Here is a 23,320-nt window from a genome sequence, read left to right as displayed (position 1 = left end):
CTTGTAGCTGCCGTGTGCTTCTATGTGGATGGCTTTGGGTCAGTTGCATACAGTAATAAATATCCCAAAACTTAAAATATGACCTTTAATGTGTCTGTCAACAGGGAGGAGCTGACCTATGAAATGTTGATCCTGGAGCCGCGAGCATCCGATGATGAAACTCCTGAATCTGAAGCCTCCATCGGTACAGCAGACAGCTCAGAGAATATCACCATGGATACGGAGGGAGCCACCTCTGACCCCTCTGGTGCGTGTCAGTGTTTGTGTTCATGTTTCAGTCCCTGCTTACTGTGACTAACTGCAGGTAACGATGTAATCCAAAGATCCTATATAAATGCTGCCAACTCACACTCTCACTCAACCTTCATCATCCTTATATTCGTTTAAGGTAATGGCTTAATGGCTCCAGGTAAAGTCAGCTAATCATATTCTATTTATGTCTAATAAAGGATAACCATGTGAAATTGTCTACATGAAAGTAAATTTTCCTAATTTTGTAATTCAATTAGTTGCTTTTTGTGTAATAAATAATAATAACTCTCTCTTATCACTGCCATCTTTGTGTGTTCTTCTTCACAGATCGCGGCACAATCCGATCCAGAAAGTCAGAGGCGAAGAGCAGGCGAGCTCTGCGACGCCAGCCCGACTCCCAGGATTCAGCAGACTCCACTTCCACCGTCTCCTCCTATCACCCTTCCTCCTCTCTCTCCTCCAACGCGTCTGGTTCTCCTTCCCCTCACTACAGGTTCCGTTCCTCCTCCTCCGGGCCCTTACTCACCTCCTGCAGCCTGGGGACCCCTTTGGCTGAGGCAGAGGGGGGCCAAAGTACCGGGAAAACGCGGCACAGGCTCAGGCTGAGCCGCAGCTCGCCACGGGAGCCCTCGGGAAGCCATCGGAGGGAGTCGGACTTCGGCTCAGGGCCGCAGCAGCTGGTTCTGTACGGCAACAACGAGTTCATGGTTTGACCCCGAAACGACCATTCGCGGGAGGCTGAGTGAGAACGGGAGGAAGACGAGTTTAGGGCAGAATGAGGCTGGTCATGGGGCAAGGTTTACGCCAAGAGTCGCCTGTTGCCCCTCCTTGGTGCCCAGCCTTACCTCCTCCCTTGGTCCAGTCAAAGCAGGAAGGCGATTCTGACAGAGAGGGACAAAAACAGCAGCTGGTCACTGAAGGATGACTGACGACTAATGTGAAATCTGGAAAGAAGCAAAAAGACAAGTTTAACTGTGTTCGCTGATCCTCTGATCTGAATCGTTTGACCCCTGCTGGAGCCCCAGGGGTCAGTCAGAGGAGAGGGAGGGGTGGGGGAAGAGGAACGGAAGGACGGGTGGCGAGACACAGGACACCACACCCACACCTGCAAAGCCAAACCTTTCAGAGCCTCGTCTTTATTTTTTAGCATGCGGGCAGATGGTGAAAGCCCCCCAAAAGAAATGTAGCCATACTGACCGAACTGGCGGACAACCAACTTGTCTGTAACCAGCACCAAGCTAAGTCTGCTTTTCTCGTTTACACAGGACACACCAGCCAAGAGGCTGCATGCTTCTCCATCACAATTTTTCTTCAGTTTGAAGGAACTGTCTCTTACAGCTGTATGTTAATTATTATTATTATTGTTATTATTATATTAAAGAGGAGGAAAAAAGGTGTACATAAAGAGACAGTCCAGTGCTGCTGCTGGGTTGCTGGGTTGCTCATCGGTGATCAGTCTCTACGGCCTGTTTTGCAAATATAAGTATCTGAAATTCAGGTTCCACTTTTGTTTCTGTGTCGGTTCTCCTCTGTTTACTGCTGGCTTCTCTCTTTTTTAATATTACACAATGAACAGAGAGCACTTTGGTTGCACTCTTGAGTCGTAAAAGAATTTGGAAAAAAAAATGAAAGAAAAAAAAGCCACCAACCTGCGGTTGTAGCGCAGAGCGTCGGGTGTCACGCGAACTTGACCTGCAGTATGAGATGTCAGTCAGCCATACGTGTTTTGTTCTGTCTTTCTTTGCCCGCAGCCTTTTATTACCCCCCACCCCCACATTTCAGAAACATCAGTGTTACTGCGTCAGAACTTGAATTTTTTCTCTTTTAATATATATTATTGCTGTATTATAGTGTACATGTTGGTATTGCTGTCAATAGTTTTTGTTCAGATGAAAGCCATCGTTTTGTTTTTTCTTTCCGATCTTTATTATTTGTTGGAGTGAGTGAACGAGTGAATGATCCCTTCCATTTTTATCAGCTCCCACTTTGTGCATGTTTAGCCTCTCCTCCGTAAATATGCTTAATGGAAGGACTGAAAAGAAGAAGCAGCTCTACATCCGTCGTGTGACACTAAAACTAACTGATGTGAGCTTACAAGGGTTAGTCTGAGCTTTACTGCACCTGTGGGGAAACACTTGCACTCATCATGCACTCAAACCGTCCGCGATGTCCTCTGAGCCATGCCTGTTCTTCTTCTTCACCAGTACAGTAGCTCCTCTTCTCTCCCGGCTCTGGCTGTGATAAGTAGCATTTAATCTGCCTGTTAACCTGTCAACAAAAAAAAACTAGTAGCAACTAACTCAAACCGTCCGTGTGTTTCTGCATATTCTTCCTCTCTTTCCTGTCTCTGTCCATAAAGTATCCAAACAGTATCCGTGTGATGTTGAGATTCTTCTCAGTAGCTAAACAGCGATCATGTCTCCGTGATAAAGCTGCGATCTCTCTTTGCTTGCCGCGTCTCTGGAGGAACTTTAAAAGCTGGAAGTCTCAGTGATGATTTAGTGTGTGTTTTTTGGTTTTTTTTAGTATCACTTTGAACCATTTAGACATTAAAAAAAACCTGTTTTCGGAGTTGAGCTGAAAGGGCATGGCTGATTCTGGTCAAATGTCTTTTAGCTGATATTTGATGGGATGATGTTTGTTGTGTATGTCTAAGCTGTCCATGTGGAGAAAAAAGAAGAAAAAAAAGGAAAAAGTGAATGTACCTATCACTGGAAGGCATGCTCTGCTTTCTTTGGTTGTTTTTTGGTTTTGTTCCTCTTTTATACACAGTGTATGTGCTATTTATGATCATGCTTTTGGGATGTACATTGATTTAAAAAGAATCTGTTATAAAAAGGTGTTATAAAAGGATATATTATCCTGTGTACGGTTCATTATCTACTATTACTCATGGCGACATTTTAGCAGGCCATACTCAGTCACTCATTTTTTGTGCTATAAAGCAAAAAGCAAAAAAACAAAACAAAAAAAGAGCCTTGTGTCTGTCTGCGCCACTCTGGACACAGTTATCACAGTATGTATGTATAAGGTGCGATTTGTGTTACATTTCCTCTTTTTTTTAATGATATAAACATGTCTATGGTTGTAAGAAGAAAAAAAAGACTGAGGGAAAATCCATCTGCTTATTAAAAAAGCAAAATTGCAGCCAAGCACGAGTGAGTTGAGTCATCTTTTGAACCTGACTTCACGAACCAAAAGAAGCTCACACAATCATTCACTCGGTCAACACCAACAAAGATCCAACCTGAAATAAAATCACAAGAGACGTCTTCGCTTGTGCAGAGCCCACCTGCAGTACCACCACCCACCACTAGTGGGAACTGTCCCACAGTTTGAGAACCTAAGAGGAACGTATAAATCTTTAAAATAAACATTTGTTGTTAAGGAAGCATATTAATTCATTGAGCTAGAGGGCTTTCATCTACTCCAGATATTTATGAATTGTCATTTATGTTCTGTGACGCGCAAGGGCGTAGATTTGGTTTTGGCATTGGTGGGGACGGATGATTCAACCACTGAACTCTGCCCTGTTTCTTTTTCTTTTTCTTTTTGTTTTGCTTCTTAATAAAAAGAGGAGAAATATACTTGCCTACATATACTATTCTACGTGCTTTTAAACCATTTAAAATCACAATTCATAGTTTTATATGTGAATTATATAATGTTAAATTACTATTAAACAAATGACTAAGTATTTTAGGCTTTAGTGTACTTCAGCCATAATCCATATAAATCAGGTATCATACAAAAATAAAAATAGCTTCAAATACAGTCATGACAATAAAAGAATATGACTTTAAGGACTTAACATCATTACTTCAGTTACAGTACACCAACATCTGTTATACTTTGGCACTAAGGGAACACTGAATGACCTGCTGGTTTTTGTCCATAAAACTACTCATCTAAGATTACCACAAAGTAACAGATCTCTCAGCAAAATTATGCAACAGTTTAGGCACAATTGCCCCGATCAAATCAGTGAGCTGAGATTTTCTGTTCTAAACATGAACTACTGTTACAGCGACAGACATGGACTACTGGTGTCCCACACAACAACTCGATGTCCACTATGTGAAGGAGCCAAACACATGCCTGCTCCTCTCGTTAACTGAGATAAACTGCTGGCATATTTGTTTTACATCTATACTGTCCAGTCTCTCCTGGTGGACATACAGCAGCATTGTTTAATCTCATTTGAGTCATTGTTGACCTTAGCCATCTTTTTAGTCTTCTGAGAGCACTGAAGCTTCTTTCAGCCTCAGTACCTGCGTTTTATCCTCAGATTACAATTATTATTCTATGCTTGATGTGCCTCACCTTTGGCCCTGGCTCTTCCCCTCTGACTGCACTAGGACATATTGCTACCTGATAAAATAACACATTGATTCGTGCCATATAAAAAGTGAGACATGTCAATTCAGATTCTTTGTCAAATATACACTAGTGAATCAATTTACATCAGCAGCCTAACAATTATTGTCATGATAATAAATACTAGTTAATCTATAGCACCAAATCATCAGTCAGTCACCTGTGACCTCGCCTCTTCACCTCTGTCTGAGCTACAACATGGCAGAGCTGCCTCTGTCACCTGATGAATAACAGTGAGACATTCCACATACATGCAGTCACATATGTGCCTCATGATCCAATTTCACCTGTGATCTTGCATCACCATTGCTCTCTGAGCTTTGTGTTGGTTCTTCTGTCACCTGACAAATAGGACATACATGACAATAAAATGTGGAGCTGCTTCAGTGTTTCTGTCAATTTGTGCAGATCTTGACTCATCAGTAATGTTTGCAGGGTGAGTGCATTTTTAAAACAATTTGTGCAAACTGCAATACAAGGTGGATATTTGCAAAATCATGACTACCTCATGACATTTTGTCTCAAAAATTAACCCTATGAATATGTCAGTACCATTAGGATGAAATTATTGTGTCACCAACATTTTAACGTTAGACATATAATTTTAACAGCCTCTGTAAACTAATATCCTGACTTGCTCAAAGCTGCCGTTTTCTCTGACAGTTTCAGTCAAAATTAGAAATGCTGCTCTGAGACTGAGAGAACTAATAGTGCTGCATGTTGTGCAGTTAGTTTCCAAAACACATTATTCGTGGTTACATACAATTTTAGACTGATGTGGGCCAAAGCCTAGCATAACCTGTAATGTTATTATGACGGACACATTTTATGAGTTAATTTGGCTTTAAGTGACTTACAGGTTTCTTTGAAAAATACTTATATCCGGGTTCTTCCTTTTTGCTGCCATCCTCCTCGCAGCGCAGGTTTGCCGCTGCTAAAACTAAACAGAGCTCCATGAAATGCACAGCCAATCACATTGGCCATATTTGTCACATGAGGTAGGACTCCAGTAGAGGACGTAATTTAACTCTTTCTGCACCGCTGGGTGAATGAGACGTTGACAGATCGTTTTTGTTTTCTTTCTATCGGGTTTGATTTTCTTTACTCGAATAGATCAAATTATTGGTGGGGACAATTCAATAATCTGGTTCAGCGATTGGTGGGGACATGTCCCTTCCGTCCATGCCAAATCTACGCCCTTGGTGACGCGTCATTGGGCTGTAGTGTAGTGCAGTGTTTTCCCAACCACACATAGGTGTGCCGTGGAGGATTATCTAGCATGAGTAGTGGTCAGAAGAAAGCGAGAAGGGCATACTCGGGACAAACCGAGCCAATTCAAAACAAAAACTATCAATATGCTTTTGTGGCATTTTTGTTTGGTGTGATTTTTCTGATGTGAAATATGTGCTGTGGCTCCAAAAGGTTGGGAAACACTGCTCTAGTGCCACCATCAGTGCAGAGAAAGACATGGAGGGTGCGAGAGGGTAAACCAGATGAATAAAAGAAAAATTAGAATTTATTAACACAGAGTATTTCTTTTCTACAACAGTTATCCAATAAGATTTGCTCCAGAGGAAACAGGGGAAACTGCAATCAGAAACAGTTACATAAGCTTTTTGTGTTGGCACCACACCTTCTCACCTCTGTGATCGTCTTCATGCTGATGTGTTTTGAGTGATGTGTGGTATGTTTTTTTTAAGCTCAGGTTCAGATAGAAAAGGTCTGAATACAATATATTGATTTTTACGTTATAGCCTAATAGTGAAGGGATTTTTTTCTCCAAATTTTATCTAAAATAACATAATGCGTTAAAGCCACGTACCACTGAATTACTCATATAATTATCCGAGTACATAAAAAAGAAACAAAAACCAGCCTTATTTTAAGTGAATGCATGATACTTTCACAACCACAGTGTGAAAAACTAAGTGCACCCTTTGCACTTCCATAGGAATAAAGAGAGTAAGTAGCAGAAAATGTCACCTCCTCTATAAAAGCAGAAGTTTTGTCTGTTTGCAGGTCTGGAGCACTCAGGTGTTTGTTAACACAATGTGAAGAAGGAAAGGCATCGACAATGGTCTTAGAGAAGCAATGAGCTGCTGCACATCAACCTGCAAAGGTTATACATCTATGGTCCAGTGAGAAAGATTATTCACAGCTGAAAAATAGTCAACAGAATGTCCCAGTAATTTCAACCCAAGGTCTGATTTCTAAAAAAACAAAACAAACAAAAGACATGGCAGTACAGCCTGAGGAGGTTTTGGTCAGTCACTTCAAGGTCCCCAGCCCAAATCACCATCCCCCCGCCACGGTGCCTGACAGTTGATAAGAAGTGTTTGTTATGCTGCATTTAATTTTCTCTAAATGTAGATCTGTGCATTTTGGCCAAACGTCTCCGCTTCGCTCTCGTCTATCCAAAGGACATTGGTTCAACAACTCTTGTGGTTTGCTCAGGTGCAACTTGGCAAACCGAAGAATACCAAAGTTCTCTAACGTGTGAGTCAAGTGTGTCCAACGGTTAATGCTTGGAGAAAACTGGGTTGTGCAACAGGACAATGGCCCCAAGTGCAGCAGCAAATCTACAATGTCTGAAAATGAATGGATCAAGGTGCTGCAATGATCCAGTCAAAGTCCAGATCTCAGCTTGACTGGAATGCTGTGTATGAATGAAACACCATAAAGCTCAGTGAACCGAAACAGACTAACCGCTGTGAGAGCGGACCACAATTTCCTCACTACTGTGTGATAAAGTCACACAGTAAATAATTACATCAAGTTACTGTTTCTGAAGGTGTCTACAAACTTTCACAGAACAGCAGAGGGGCTGTGAAAACGTTTATACTGGACTATAGGAAAATGATCAATCATGAGCATCCCTGGTTGGTAGAAGGTGGCAGCAAACGAGCGCAAGATAAAATAAAATAAAATACTTCGCAGAATATTTATAATACTGTAGAATACGTTTTTTGTTGATGTTGTTTTGCTTTTTTTGGGGGGGGGGGGGGGGGGGGTTGTTTTTTACCGTCTTTAACAGCTTTTTAAAAACTTTTTATTTCAAATTACTTCAAAATCATTACGGTCACACTCTACTTTTTAAAGTTTCGCTTAATAGTGTAACTTTTTAAAAATATGAATTTCTTTATATTTGTATTTTGTGTCATACAGTCACTGTATTATTATTTATTCATTTATATAACATAGGCTATTCAAATCTACGGTTTGCCGTAGAACAAAAACCGTGTGTCATCTAGCGGCTCAAAAATGAAAGTGAACGAACAGCAGAGAAGTTTCCACGTTTACCGAGAAACGTGCGTGTGAGTGTGTTTCTACCGCTGGCACATTCACGGACGTTCAGAGCGGGCCGAACGAGCAGGAAGGAGACTGGTTAGAAGGAAGAAAAAAAGAGTTTCTCTTCCACTAAAATGAAAGCAGGGCGCAGTTTTAAGTTGTGAAATGTCGTGGCGGGGGTTCACCTGCTGGGCCCTCCCTGAGGAGTCCGCATAAGTACATTTATTCTCTCCAGCTGACTTCACATCTGTCACAAGGCTCAGCAGACTTAGCAACCTGCAGGCTGCACGGTGAGTTCAATACACGCTCTCAGTGACTGACTACAGCTGTGACTGAGGAGGCAAAATTAACTTTAAAAAGGTTCCGTTTAAACACTGACTGTTGTTGTTTGTTGTTGTTTTGTTTTAATTTTTCATCTGCAGATGGCTCAAGACAGAACTGTTGTTTTCTTTGACCTGGAAACCACTGGATTAGGTACTAATCTAATAATATAACGTTTCTTGTTGTATTTTGTTTTATTTTATGTTATTTTAGATAGAGCTTTTTTGGAGTAACTTAAACCTCAGCATCACTGGATGTCAATGAAATGAAAGCAGTAGTTACATGCAGTTGCAACTCTGTGCCTTGCCTAATACTGCATTCACCAATTTACCAAAACAGAATTACAACACGCTTTAAGCACCAAAACATCACTTTATTTACTTGATAGACGGCCGCTGCTGCACTTAGTTTTTTTTGTTTTAAAAAATAAATAAATATATATTTTATGGGACAAACTTCCTAGATCAGTGATCCCCTACATTACCTTGTGTTGTTCACACATAAAAAAATGTACTGATATTATCCATCATGTCTTTCCAATCCAATCTGAAGGCTTTACCTGCCAACACACACGCGTGTGCACATCATGTAAAGCCCTTACTCTACGCGATAAGGAGGGTGGTAGTTTTTTACTGCTGTCTAATCTAATCTTACACTTGTCAGCCTTCCGTTTCCTCAAGCTCTCTTTGAGGGATTATAAAAAGTGTCAGGCAGCTTTAAACAAAAAACAAACAAACAAAAAGCACAGAAACCACGGCTGTGCCCACGTGCTAGTATCATACATGTTCTGCATTATATGAACAGTACATTTAACATTAAATACACACTCGTGTTTCAGGACTGCATGGCTGCAGTTAATTTGAGAAAGAGTTCAGCAGATTACTCAGTGGAAACCACAGCACTGTTCAGTTAGGAAGTCAGTCAAAATTATATTTCCTGTCATCGTTGGGACATAAGACACGCCATAGATGAAACCAGATGCTGATTTCGTTTCTGTGATTTGAGCTAGCGTGGGTGTGAGAATGGCCTCATAGGCCAGGCATGTTGGTGTCACACGTCTTGGCAGGAGTCCATTAAAGAGAGGCGTGTTACTGACGTCAGTATAAGCGGGATCAGCAAACAGCCCTACCTGCAGGACAAAAAGAACAGCACGCAGAGAGCTGAAGATTAACAACAGCAGCTGATGATATTTTCATTTTCACTGTAATCTACAAATAGGGAGTGATTATCTGTTATCACTTCCTGATAACAAACATTATGTGTTTTTGTCTATTTATTTATGTTTAATACATCTACCGGCCATTTTTTAATGTTGCGTAATTCTCCAGTGGACTTGCATCCAGAAAATACAATAAGCTGTTTTCCATCATCTTCTGATTCACACTCAGTCATTTCAATCTGGAAGCAGCCCTGAAATGTGAAGGAAAAACTGTTCAGTTCACAAAATAGAAAGAAGGGTTATCCCTATCAGGCGTAACATCCTGAAAGGTGCAGAAACTATCATCCAGCACAACAAAGAGAATGTTCGAGCCCCAACTCCTGCACAAATGTATGTCTAGGCACCTCTCCCATTTGTTTGAAAACTAACCACACAAAAACTTGCATGCTCTGTAGCATCCTCAAGACTGTCTGTTTTCTAGTGCTGTGCGATACTGTAAATTTTGGTATCGATCCAATACCAAGTGGATTAAGAGCAGTATTGCCGATACCGATACCTTTAACTTATAAGGGGAGCTTATGTAGGTCAGAGCTGTGTGTCATGATTTATTAGCTGAATTATCATAAATTTGCTTATTCCTGAGTACATTTTAATGAACACCAACACAACAGTGTTGGGATTTTAACTACATACGATTGTGTTAGTATCGATCCAATACCAGTGTTGGTATCGATATTGCGATAGATCTGCCCACCAGTACTGTTTTCAGCATTTCTGTCAAGGTATCCATGTGAGTGACAGATGTTAAGAGTGGTGTAAGATTTCTCATCTAAGTCTTGACAAGGATAGAAATATTAACATTATAACCTGACAAACTATTGCTTTTAAATGGGAAGCTATCATCCTGTTCATGTTGCACTGCTTTCTGCAAAAAGACTGTTCTATTATAACTTGTGGTTATCTGTTTTTCCTTTTGTCCCGTCTTCTATTTTCAGACACCACGGTGTGTGACATCATTCAGCTCGGCGCCATCTGTGAAGACAGGATCTTTAATGTCTACATCCTCCCCCGCCAGCCTCTCACAGAGAGCGCAAAACGTGTCACGGGCTTCACCGTCAGCAACAACCGCCTCTTTCTCCACGGGGTTCCCGTGGACACCATCCCTCTTGCGGAGGCTCTCACTAATTTCATCGCCTTCCTGCGCTCCTTCCACCGTCCAGTGCTGCTGGTGGCCCACAATGCAAAGCGCTTTGATGCACCTGTGCTCACCAGGTGGCTGCAGAATTGCTCCCTCCTGCAGCAGTTCCAACAGGTGGTGTCTGGGTTCCTGGACACCTTCTTGCTTAGCAAGGACCTGTTTCGTCTGAGCAGTTACTCCCAGGAGTCCATGGTCCGGCTCTTCCTGGGAAAAAGCTACGACGCTCATAATGCTGTGGAGGATGCCAAAATGCTGCAGGAGCTGTACAAGGCCTGGAGACCTACCACATTTAGCGTCTCCAATTGTACCTTCGGGACAAAGCAAAAATATTAAATAATTTTAATAAATAAAATAAATAATGTTAAAGCTGACCTTTTATTTGCTGTTATGTTCAGGTCAGTGGACAAACAGGAACAAATAAAATGGAGTATGTGTGGTCATAAGTTATCAAGATTTAACTTATTTACTGTTAAATGTAATGTAATGTGTCACATGCAGTGCAATCTTCCTTTTCTGTTTCCCTTTGATCTCATTGAGGCCTTTTTGTAGCCTCTGTGGACCAAAATGCAATGGGTCTGCAAAATATTTTGTTTTTTAAAAAAAAGAGCATTACCCACATCTTTCTCAGCCTTAATAAAAGATCTGCTACTACAAAGTGTCTCTCTGTGGTTTCTAAGGTTCAACTGATTCTGTTTTATCCCAGGTTTCTATAAGAGCAGGAAATGACACCTTTAAACGTTTTTTTTTTTTTTTAGGTTAATAGCGATAATATATCCATAAGCACCCCAAGGTGAAGAAATACAGACAGGCTTTGAATGCTGCCTTGTTTTCATTGTCGCTAATAAAGTCTCGTACAAACATCAGCTAACGACAGGAGCGAGAACAGCCTGGAAAGCCTTAAGAGAGATAAAATAAATATAACTTTGATATGAACTAAAGTCTTTTTGTTGTTATTTCGTTATTGTATTTTGTGGCGTGGTGGCGGGGAAAGAACTCAACTAAGTATATCTGGTATACTTATCCGGCAGTATTTCCTAAATGTATATTAAATTGCAAACCATTGGAAAGAGATCAACAAATGTCGTGTAGCTGTGATCATTTTTGGCTGGATACACTAGGTGGAAGCAGCGATTTCTAATCCAAGGTACCTCAACCAAAGAAGAAGCACAGAGGCGAGCGATCCTTTCTAACTAACGGTGAGCAAAGTCCTGAAAAATCAAGCCGCGTTTTATTTATTTTTTTAGAAATCAGAGAAGGTATATTTCAAGATATTCTAAAACACACCCGGATTTTTTAAATGAAATAGGCTATTATCACAATATTTTTTTGGCTATCATGTCTGATCTCTCTTGTTCTCTTCTTCATCTCTAGGTTGGTGCTCCCTGCTCCGACTTTCTCCTCCTCTTTCTCACACGCTGCTGAATTTATCCTTGTGTGTCAGAGGTGCAAAGCCATAAGAATGAACAATAAATAGAACTGAAACTTTTTGGGTTGTTATTTAATTATTGAATTCTGTGAAGTGGAGGCGTAAAAAGAGCTCAGGTTATTTAATTAAGTGGTACTAGCAAACATAGGGAACATACATACATCTGCAGCCATGCAGCTGCACTGCTTTTTTAAGGTTGAGTGAGGATGGGAAGAACAGACAAAGAAACCACATGCTCAAAAATAAACAATAAATTGACCTCCCCAAAGGGATTAATAAAGTTCTATTCTATGCTCTACGTTAAGAGACCTGTTTTAATTCGGATAAGTCCCTCTGAGAGTAAAGGCAATCTCCAGCAGGCCTGAGCTAAGGAAACAAAGTACACTAATGTAGTTATAACGTAATGAGTCGTTATAGATATATACGTAATTATACACTGTATTGAGCAGGCTACTGCCCACACTAAACTGTGACTATCACCAGGCAATCTGGGGGTGTTTCCTAAATCACTAGCAGGCGCCAAACTTCTGACAGAGTGAACAGGATGTATGCAGGTAAACTCCAGATTGACACGAGCTGATTGGTGGAGTCATGGGGAAAATATTGGCTCGTGATCTACGTTACAGAAAGACAGAGAGAGGTACAACACCAGATGGAAGGTATTTTATTTACACACTAAACTAATCTGATATCCCATTTTCAGCAAATGAAATGAAACAACACAAAATGTATTTTAATTTCATTTTATTTTTTATTTTTTTTTTATTTATTTTGGTGTGGCACTGTTTCTTAACTTAAAATGTCCTGTTGTAATTGGACATTTTAAGTTAAGAAACGGTGCCAAACCAACCCCCCCCCCCCCTCCAGGGAAGGAAGGCAGGAGAAAAAGAGTGGTTATTTTAACCACTCTTTTTTTTTTTTTTGCCAATTAAAATTGGTCCATCTCATCTAAACTTGGTTTTAAAACTAAGTTTAGATGAGATGGACCAATTTAAATAAATATTTTAAGACAAGCACGTGTGCTTGTCTTAAAATAGCACACCTTTTTCTCATTTGCACTCATTTAGTGTGCACATGAGAAAATCCTAGAGATGATACTTTGTCTCTTCAGCTTGGCATGTTTTTTGAAAGTGTTGACAATTATTTCGTCAACCGTTGGGTTGCTTAACTTCATGAACTGTCCTGGAGAATGCCACTTTTCATGGAGATCATTGTATACTGTCAAGCTGAGTTCTTCAATGTTCTCTAGGGAGATTTTATATTTTTTGGACAAAATTTTGTTCCAGATCTTTTGGCTAAGCCTCTGTACAATGAAGTCAGTTGTTCCTGAATGCCATGTCGTCGTCTCATTTAGTTCGGCCATGCTGTGTATTACCAGATCTCTAGTGAATTTTTCCACAAGCTCCCAGTACTCGTCCCAGTTTTTAGATACACTGAGTACTCTTTTTGGTAATCCCAGCAGGTGTTTGGTGAAGATTGGAACAGTAATGTTATCAAGCTGCTCCCTCAGACTAAAAATCAAATATTTTTCCTTGCATTTGTGTGTTTTGCAAAGATCCTTTAAAATGGCCTCGTGGATATTTTTTAGGCTTTTTGGAGATAGATCCAAATGTTTGTCATTAATTTCTGGCCACATTTTCTCAAGCAGGCGATCACCAATGCAGTCAGGAGTGAGGCGCTCTGTGAAGAGCTTGTGTTTAGAGGCGACGTTGTCTATGGCCTTTGAAACCACCATCTGAATAACTTTGTTGACACACAACTTTTCCTCGCTCAGAGAATCAGATAGTGGACTGATCTGACAAGAAGTTAAAGACTCACTGTCACTGAGGAATCCCTGAAATCTGGGGGTTGCCTCATCTTTCAGTCCTCGACTTTCTGTTTCATCTCTGTAGCTTGAGTTGTCTACAGATATGCAGCCTACAACTGGTTGAGCCTCCAATCCCTGGTCTTCTACAGAGCTTTCACTTAGAGAATCAGACAGCAGACTGATACTAGAAAAAGTTAAAGACTCAGTGTCAGACTCAGGTACTTCTAGCTTCACATTGTTTTCCAGGAGACAAGATTCTGTTTTGTCAAAGTCTTTTGTATCAGCTGTGAAGTTTTTCTTCATACAGCTCTTTTTTGGCTTTGCTGTGTCTATTGTTTCGAGTTGTGTGTTTGAATTACCCACAGATATGCAGTCTAGGGCTGCTTCAGCCTCCAGTCCTGGAGTTTCTAAGTTTTCATTATCACCGTGGTCATCCACAGAGCTTTCATTCAGGATGCTGTCCTTTGCTCCTGTATCCTCTGTTTTCTCGGGGCAGTCTGTGCCCATGGACTGAAGACAGACCTCAGAGGTTTGCATGGAGGTTGGATCTCCATTCTCTGTGGGTTCCCTAGTTGATCTCACTAACATTTTACAAAACTTCAGCATGTCTGTTAACAAAGTGGAAAGCAGATGAAAGTCACAGTACTCTGGTTTGAACGGTACCAGAGATTGCCACTGTGGTACAATTGTACCAAAAAAGTGGTTGATGAGTAACTCCCAAGTTTCCACTGAGGTGTAAGTGAGTGGAGTATTCATGTTAAAGTCTGTACTATTTAAACTCTGAATTGGAGAAGTGGGATTCATTTGATGTGTAGTTGGAGTTGTGCTAGACATGTGTGCTGTTTGTAAACTAAATGCGCTTAAATTACACTCGCTGCTCTGATGCATAAATGCTTTGTGAACTGAGCTTTACTGGCATTGCTCTTGGCTATTTATAGCCTCGCATGTCAGAAGCCACGCCCACCCCGAAGAACGCATTGATAGGTCACAGCAGGTAGCCAGTGTGACGTCACACGCAGTTCTTGGCCCGAAGAAAACTGTTTAAAGTTATAATAATAATAATAATAATAATAATAATAATAAATTCTGTTTAAAGTAAGTAACAGCTCTCATGTGGCTCATTTATCAATAACAAAGAACCTTAAACGTTTTTTTTTTTTAGGTTAATAGCGATAATATATCCATAAGCACCCCAAGGTGAAGAAATACAGACAGGCTTTGAATGCTGCCTTGTTTTCATTGTCGCTAATAAAGTCTCGTACAAACATCAGCTAACGACAGGAGCGAGAACAGCCTGGAAAGCCTTAAGAGAGATAAAATAAATATAACTTTGATATGAACTAAAGTCTTTTTGTTGTTATTTCGTTATTGTATTTTGTGGCGTGGTGGCGGGGAAAGAACTCAACTAAGTATATCTGGTATACTTATCCGGCAGTATTTCCTAAATGTATATTAAATTGCAAACCATTGGAAAGAGATCAACAAATGTCGTGTAGCTGTGATCATTTTTGGCTGGATACACTAGGTGGAAGCAGCGATTTCTAATCCAAGGTACCTCAACCAAAGAAGAAGCACAGAGGCGAGCGATCCTTTCTAACTAACGGTGAGCAAAGTCCTGAAAAATCAAGCCGCGTTTTATTTATTTTTTTAGAAATCAGAGAAGGTATATTTCAAGATATTCTAAAACACACCCGGATTTTTTAAATGAAATAGGCTATTATCACAATATTTTTTTGGCTATCATGTCTGATCTCTCTTGTTCTCTTCTTCATCTCTAGGTTGGTGCTCCCTGCTCCGACTTTCTCCTCCTCTTTCTCACACGCTGCTGAATTTATCCTTGTGTGTCAGAGGTGCAAAGCCATAAGAATGAACAATAAATAGAACTGAAACTTTTTGGGTTGTTATTTAATTATTGAATTCTGTGAAGTGGAGGCGTAAAAAGAGCTCAGGTTATTTAATTAAGTGGTACTAGCAAACATAGGGAACATACATACATCTGCAGCCATGCAGCTGCACTGCTTTTTTAAGGTTGAGTGAGGATGGGAAGAACAGACAAAGAAACCACATGCTCAAAAATAAACAATAAATTGACCTCCCCAAAGGGATTAATAAAGTTCTATTCTATGCTCTACGTTAAGAGACCTGTTTTAATTCGGATAAGTCCCTCTGAGAGTAAAGGCAATCTCCAGCAGGCCTGAGCTAAGGAAACAAAGTACACTAATGTAGTTATAACGTAATGAGTCGTTATAGATATATACGTAATTATACACTGTATTGAGCAGGCTACTGCCCACACTAAACTGTGACTATCACCAGGCAATCTGGGGGTGTTTCCTAAATCACTAGCAGGCGCCAAACTTCTGACAGAGTGAACAGGATGTATGCAGGTAAACTCCAGATTGACACGAGCTGATTGGTGGAGTCATGGGGAAAATATTGGCTCGTGATCTACGTTACAGAAAGACAGAGAGAGGTACAACACCAGATGGAAGGTATTTTATTTACACACTAAACTAATCTGATATCCCATTTTCAGCAAATGAAATGAAACAACACAAAATGTATTTTAATTTCATTTTATTTTTTATTTTTTTTTATTTATTTTGGTGTGGCACTGTTTCTTAACTTAAAATGTCCTGTTGTAATTGGACATTTTAAGTTAAGAAACGGTGCCAAACCAACCCCCCCCCCCCCCCCCCCCCCCCCCCTCCACTTCCCTCAAGGTGTATTATTGCAAGGTCAAGACCATGCAATAATACATAGAAACTCCAACCCCCAAGAGCATGCACTTTGGCGACAGTGGGAAGGAAAAACCCCCTTTTACAAGGGGGAAACCTCCAGCAGAACCAGGCTCAGGAATGGGGTGGCCATCTGCCTTGGCCAGTTGGGGATGAGGGAAGGAAGGCAGGAGAAAAAGAGTGGTTATTTTAACCACTCTTTTTTTTTTTTGCCAATTAAAATTGGTCCATCTCATCTAAACTTGGTTTTAAAACTAAGTTTAGATGAGATGGACCAATTTAAATAAATATTTTAAGACAAGCACGTGTGCTTGTCTTAAAATAGCACACCTTTTTCTCATTTGCACTCATTTAGTGTGCACATGAGAAAATCCTAGAGATGATACTTTGTCTCTTCAGCTTGGCATGTTTTTTGAAAGTGTTGACAATTATTTCGTCAACCGTTGGGTTGCTTAACTTCATGAACTGTCCTGGAGAATGCCACTTTTCATGGAGATCATTGTATACTGTCAAGCTGAGTTCTTCAATGTTCTCTAGGGAGATTTTATATTTTTTGGACAAAATTTTGTTCCAGATCTTTTGGCTAAGCCTCTGTACAATGAAGTCAGTTGTTCCTGAATGCCATGTCGTCGTCTCATTTAGTTCGGCCATGCTGTGTATTACCAGATCTCTAGTGAATTTTTCCACAAGCTCCCAGTACTCGTCCCAGTTTTTAGATACACTGAGTACTCTTTTTGGTAATCCCAGCAGGTGTTTGGTGAAGATTGGAACAGTAATGTTATCAAGCTGCTCCCTCAGACTAAAAATCAAATATTTTTCCTTGCATTTGTGTGTTTTGCAAAGATCCTTTAAAATGGCCTCGTGGATATTTTTTAGGCTTTTTGGAGATAGATCCAAATGTTTGTCATTAATTTCTGGCCACATTTTCTCAAGCAGGCGATCACCAATGCAGTCAGGAGTGAGGCGCTCTGTGAAGAGCTTGTGTTTAGAGGCGACGTTGTCTATGGCCTTTGAAACCACCATCTGAATAACTTTGTTGACACACAACTTTTCCTCGCTCAGAGAATCAGATAGTGGACTGATCTGACAAGAAGTTAAAGACTCACTGTCACTGAGGAATCCCTGAAATCTGGGGGTTGCCTCATCTTTCAGTCCTCGACTTTCTGTTTCATCTCTGTAGCTTGAGTTGTCTACAGATATGCAGCCTACAACTGGTTGAGCCTCCAATCCCTGGTCTTCTACAGAGCTTTCACTTAGAGAATCAGACAGCAGACTGATACTAGAAAAAGTTAAAGACTCAGTGTCAGACTCAGGTACTTCTAGCTTCACATTGTTTTCCAGGAGACAAGATTCTGTTTTGTCAAAGTCTTTTGTATCAGCTGTGAAGTTTTTCTTCATACAGCTCTTTTTTGGCTTTGCTGTGTCTATTGTTTCGAGTTGTGTGTTTGAATTACCCACAGATATGCAGTCTAGGGCTGCTTCAGCCTCCAGTCCTGGAGTTTCTAAGTTTTCATTATCACCGTGGTCATCCACAGAGCTTTCATTCAGGATGCTGTCCTTTGCTCCTGTATCCTCTGTTTTCTCGGGGCAGTCTGTGCCCATGGACTGAAGACAGACCTCAGAGGTTTGCATGGAGGTTGGATCTCCATTCTCTGTGGGTTCCCTAGTTGATCTCACTAACATTTTACAAAACTTCAGCATGTCTGTTAACAAAGTGGAAAGCAGATGAAAGTCACAGTACTCTGGTTTGAACGGTACCAGAGATTGCCACTGTGGTACAATTGTACCAAAAAAGTGGTTGATGAGTAACTCCCAAGTTTCCACTGAGGTGTAAGTGAGTGGAGTATTCATGTTAAAGTCTGTACTATTTAAACTCTGAATTGGAGAAGTGGGATTCATTTGATGTGTAGTTGGAGTTGTGCTAGACATGTGTGCTGTTTGTAAACTAAATGCGCTTAAATTACACTCGCTGCTCTGATGCATAAATGCTTTGTGAACTGAGCTTTACTGGCATTGCTCTTGGCTATTTATAGCCTCGCATGTCAGAAGCCACGCCCACCCCGAAGAACGCATTGATAGGTCACAGCAGGTAGCCAGTGTGACGTCACACGCAGTTCTTGGCCCGAAGAAAACTGTTTAAAGTTAAATAATAATAATAATAATAATAATAATAATAATATTCTGTTTAAAGTAAGTAACAGCTCTCATGTGGCTCATTTATCAATAACAAAGAACCTTAAACGTTTTTTTTTTTTTAGGTTAATAGCGATAATATATCCATAAGCACCCCAAGGTGAAGAAATACAGACAGGCTTTGAATGCTGCCTTGTTTTCATTGTCGCTAATAAAGTCTCGTACAAACATCAGCTAACGACAGGAGCGAGAACAGCCTGGAAAGCCTTAAGAGAGATAAAATAAATATAACTTTGATATGAACTAAAGTCTTTTTGTTGTTATTTCGTTATTGTATTTTGTGGCGTGGTGGCGGGGAAAGAACTCAACTAAGTATATCTGGTATACTTATCCGGCAGTATTTCCTAAATGTATATTAAATTGCAAACCATTGGAAAGAGATCAACAAATGTCGTGTAGCTGTGATCATTTTTGGCTGGATACACTAGGTGGAAGCAGCGATTTCTAATCCAAGGTACCTCAACCAAAGAAGAAGCACAGAGGCGAGCGATCCTTTCTAACTAACGGTGAGCAAAGTCCTGAAAAATCAAGCCGCGTTTTATTTATTTTTTTAGAAATCAGAGAAGGTATATTTCAAGATATTCTAAAACACACCCGGATTTTTTAAATGAAATAGGCTATTATCACAATATTTTTTTGGCTATCATGTCTGATCTCTCTTGTTCTCTTCTTCATCTCTAGGTTGGTGCTCCCTGCTCCGACTTTCTCCTCCTCTTTCTCACACGCTGCTGAATTTATCCTTGTGTGTCAGAGGTGCAAAGCCATAAGAATGAACAATAAATAGAACTGAAACTTTTTGGGTTGTTATTTAATTATTGAATTCTGTGAAGTGGAGGCGTAAAAAGAGCTCAGGTTATTTAATTAAGTGGTACTAGCAAACATAGGGAACATACATACATCTGCAGCCATGCAGCTGCACTGCTTTTTTAAGGTTGAGTGAGGATGGGAAGAACAGACAAAGAAACCACATGCTCAAAAATAAACAATAAATTGACCTCCCCAAAGGGATTAATAAAGTTCTATTCTATGCTCTACGTTAAGAGACCTGTTTTAATTCGGATAAGTCCCTCTGAGAGTAAAGGCAATCTCCAGCAGGCCTGAGCTAAGGAAACAAAGTACACTAATGTAGTTATAACGTAATGAGTCGTTATAGATATATACGTAATTATACACTGTATTGAGCAGGCTACTGCCCACACTAAACTGTGACTATCACCAGGCAATCTGGGGGTGTTTCCTAAATCACTAGCAGGCGCCAAACTTCTGACAGAGTGAACAGGATGTATGCAGGTAAACTCCAGATTGACACGAGCTGATTGGTGGAGTCATGGGGAAAATATTGGCTCGTGATCTACGTTACAGAAAGACAGAGAGAGGTACAACACCAGATGGAAGGTATTTTATTTACACACTAAACTAATCTGATATCCCATTTTCAGCAAATGAAATGAAACAACACAAAATGTATTTTAATTTCATTTTATTTTTTATTTTTTTTTATTTATTTTGGTGTGGCACTGTTTCTTAACTTAAAATGTCCTGTTGTAATTGGACATTTTAAGTTAAGAAACGGTGCCAAACCAACCCCCCCCCCCCCCCCCCCCCCCCCCCTCCACTTCCCTCAAGGTGTATTATTGCAAGGTCAAGACCATGCAATAATACATAGAAACTCCAACCCCCAAGAGCATGCACTTTGGCGACAGTGGGAAGGAAAAACCCCCTTTTACAAGGGGGAAACCTCCAGCAGAACCAGGCTCAGGAATGGGGTGGCCATCTGCCTTGGCCAGTTGGGGATGAGGGAAGGAAGGCAGGAGAAAAAGAGTGGTTATTTTAACCACTCTTTTTTTTTTTTGCCAATTAAAATTGGTCCATCTCATCTAAACTTGGTTTTAAAACTAAGTTTAGATGAGATGGACCAATTTAAATAAATATTTTAAGACAAGCACGTGTGCTTGTCTTAAAATAGCACACCTTTTTCTCATTTGCACTCATTTAGTGTGCACATGAGAAAATCCTAGAGATGATACTTTGTCTCTTCAGCTTGGCATGTTTTTTGAAAGTGTTGACAATTATTTCGTCAACCGTTGGGTTGCTTAACTTCATGAACTGTCCTGGAGAATGCCACTTTTCATGGAGATCATTGTATACTGTCAAGCTGAGTTCTTCAATGTTCTCTAGGGAGATTTTATATTTTTTGGACAAAATTTTGTTCCAGATCTTTTGGCTAAGCCTCTGTACAATGAAGTCAGTTGTTCCTGAATGCCATGTCGTCGTCTCATTTAGTTCGGCCATGCTGTGTATTACCAGATCTCTAGTGAATTTTTCCACAAGCTCCCAGTACTCGTCCCAGTTTTTAGATACACTGAGTACTCTTTTTGGTAATCCCAGCAGGTGTTTGGTGAAGATTGGAACAGTAATGTTATCAAGCTGCTCCCTCAGACTAAAAATCAAATATTTTTCCTTGCATTTGTGTGTTTTGCAAAGATCCTTTAAAATGGCCTCGTGGATATTTTTTAGGCTTTTTGGAGATAGATCCAAATGTTTGTCATTAATTTCTGGCCACATTTTCTCAAGCAGGCGATCACCAATGCAGTCAGGAGTGAGGCGCTCTGTGAAGAGCTTGTGTTTAGAGGCGACGTTGTCTATGGCCTTTGAAACCACCATCTGAATAACTTTGTTGACACACAACTTTTCCTCGCTCAGAGAATCAGATAGTGGACTGATCTGACAAGAAGTTAAAGACTCACTGTCACTGAGGAATCCCTGAAATCTGGGGGTTGCCTCATCTTTCAGTCCTCGACTTTCTGTTTCATCTCTGTAGCTTGAGTTGTCTACAGATATGCAGCCTACAACTGGTTGAGCCTCCAATCCCTGGTCTTCTACAGAGCTTTCACTTAGAGAATCAGACAGCAGACTGATACTAGAAAAAGTTAAAGACTCAGTGTCAGACTCAGGTACTTCTAGCTTCACATTGTTTTCCAGGAGACAAGATTCTGTTTTGTCAAAGTCTTTTGTATCAGCTGTGAAGTTTTTCTTCATACAGCTCTTTTTTGGCTTTGCTGTGTCTATTGTTTCGAGTTGTGTGTTTGAATTACCCACAGATATGCAGTCTAGGGCTGCTTCAGCCTCCAGTCCTGGAGTTTCTAAGTTTTCATTATCACCGTGGTCATCCACAGAGCTTTCATTCAGGATGCTGTCCTTTGCTCCTGTATCCTCTGTTTTCTCGGGGCAGTCTGTGCCCATGGACTGAAGACAGACCTCAGAGGTTTGCATGGAGGTTGGATCTCCATTCTCTGTGGGTTCCCTAGTTGATCTCACTAACATTTTACAAAACTTCAGCATGTCTGTTAACAAAGTGGAAAGCAGATGAAAGTCACAGTACTCTGGTTTGAACGGTACCAGAGATTGCCACTGTGGTACAATTGTACCAAAAAAGTGGTTGATGAGTAACTCCCAAGTTTCCACTGAGGTGTAAGTGAGTGGAGTATTCATGTTAAAGTCTGTACTATTTAAACTCTGAATTGGAGAAGTGGGATTCATTTGATGTGTAGTTGGAGTTGTGCTAGACATGTGTGCTGTTTGTAAACTAAATGCGCTTAAATTACACTCGCTGCTCTGATGCATAAATGCTTTGTGAACTGAGCTTTACTGGCATTGCTCTTGGCTATTTATAGCCTCGCATGTCAGAAGCCACGCCCACCCCGAAGAACGCATTGATAGGTCACAGCAGGTAGCCAGTGTGACGTCACACGCAGTTCTTGGCCCGAAGAAAACTGTTTAAAGTTAAATAATAATAATAATAATAATAATAATAAATTCTGTTTAAAGTAAGTAACAGCTCTCATGTGGCTCATTTATCAATAACAAAGAACCTTAAACGGCACCGTATCCTGTCTCAGCTGACTCTTCATTTCTTGAAAACTGTAGAAGCTAGACTGCTAACAAAGAGACAGACAGACAAGCATATGGAACCAATTACACACGTCTTCTTCTCTAGAGGGCATAGTTGTGAACCTTGGGCTTGCTGGTTAACACCAATGATTATATCAAAGATTTATTTTATTTTATTTTTTCTAGTCAGTGGTGGAGCCCAACATAGCTTGTAATTTGTATAGATGACTTGCTATCTTTTTGTCTCTTATAGATGGGAGCATTCTACTATTCAAAATTTTTGCATGACTCACGCAGAAAAAAATCAGTATGTCAAACAAATATATCCTCCTTAGAACCAGCCTATTCATTTATGTCCTCTGTAATGGACATTTGTTTTTGGTCTATATCATTTGACTTATTTAAGCTACCCTACCAAGTCCTGATGTACAAAATAAGGACATCCTGGGGTTTCCATTGACATCTCATGTGTATGTGTGGCCTCTTTTAGCTCCAAAGAGGAAGAAATAACAAAAAAAAGTTAAATGGGAAGGTTCTTTATTTCTCGGTTTTCAGTTGCATGTTATACCTAAGCGTGCGAGTTTTTTTAGTTGTGTTTTTCATGTATCTTCATTGTATGGTCCAATATGGTCCTTTTCGTCGAGGCTTTTGTTTTGAAACTTTCAAGCTT

At 40.3% G+C, this 23,320-nt stretch overlaps 2 protein-coding genes across 14 annotated transcripts in view; both read left to right on the top strand.

Annotated features, from left to right (window-relative positions):
• Positions 1-3,203, top strand: part of LOC308392882 (unconventional myosin-IXAa-like) — a 166,286-nt gene extending 163,083 nt beyond the window's left edge. For all 13 annotated transcript variants that reach the window (XM_080876188.1, XM_080876179.1, XM_080876192.1 and 10 more), the window contains 2 exons: positions 105-247; positions 580-3,203. In XM_080876188.1, the coding sequence (XP_080732314.1) occupies positions 105-247; positions 580-965 (529 nt within the window). In that variant the 3' untranslated portion in view covers positions 966-3,203. The remainder of the gene's footprint in view (positions 1-104; positions 248-579) is intronic.
• Positions 3,204-7,935: 4,732 nt separating this feature from the next.
• LOC308392482 (DNA polymerase III PolC-type-like) lies at positions 7,936-11,243 on the top strand. Its single transcript, XM_080875554.1, has 3 exons — positions 7,936-8,207; positions 8,340-8,391; positions 10,393-11,243. The coding sequence occupies exons 2-3, from the start codon at positions 8,340-8,342 to the stop codon at positions 10,926-10,928; spliced, it is 588 nt and encodes a 195-aa protein (XP_080731680.1). The 5' UTR covers positions 7,936-8,207; the 3' UTR covers positions 10,929-11,243.
• The last annotated feature ends 12,077 nt before the right edge of the window (positions 11,244-23,320 follow it).

The sequence above is a fragment of the Rhamphochromis sp. 'chilingali' genome (assembly GCF_963969265.1).
Source record: "Rhamphochromis sp. 'chilingali' genome assembly, chromosome: 2".
In the NCBI taxonomy this organism is placed as follows: Eukaryota; Metazoa; Chordata; class Actinopteri; order Cichliformes; family Cichlidae; genus Rhamphochromis; species Rhamphochromis sp. 'chilingali'.
This window is presented reverse-complemented; position numbering and strand designations above follow the sequence as displayed.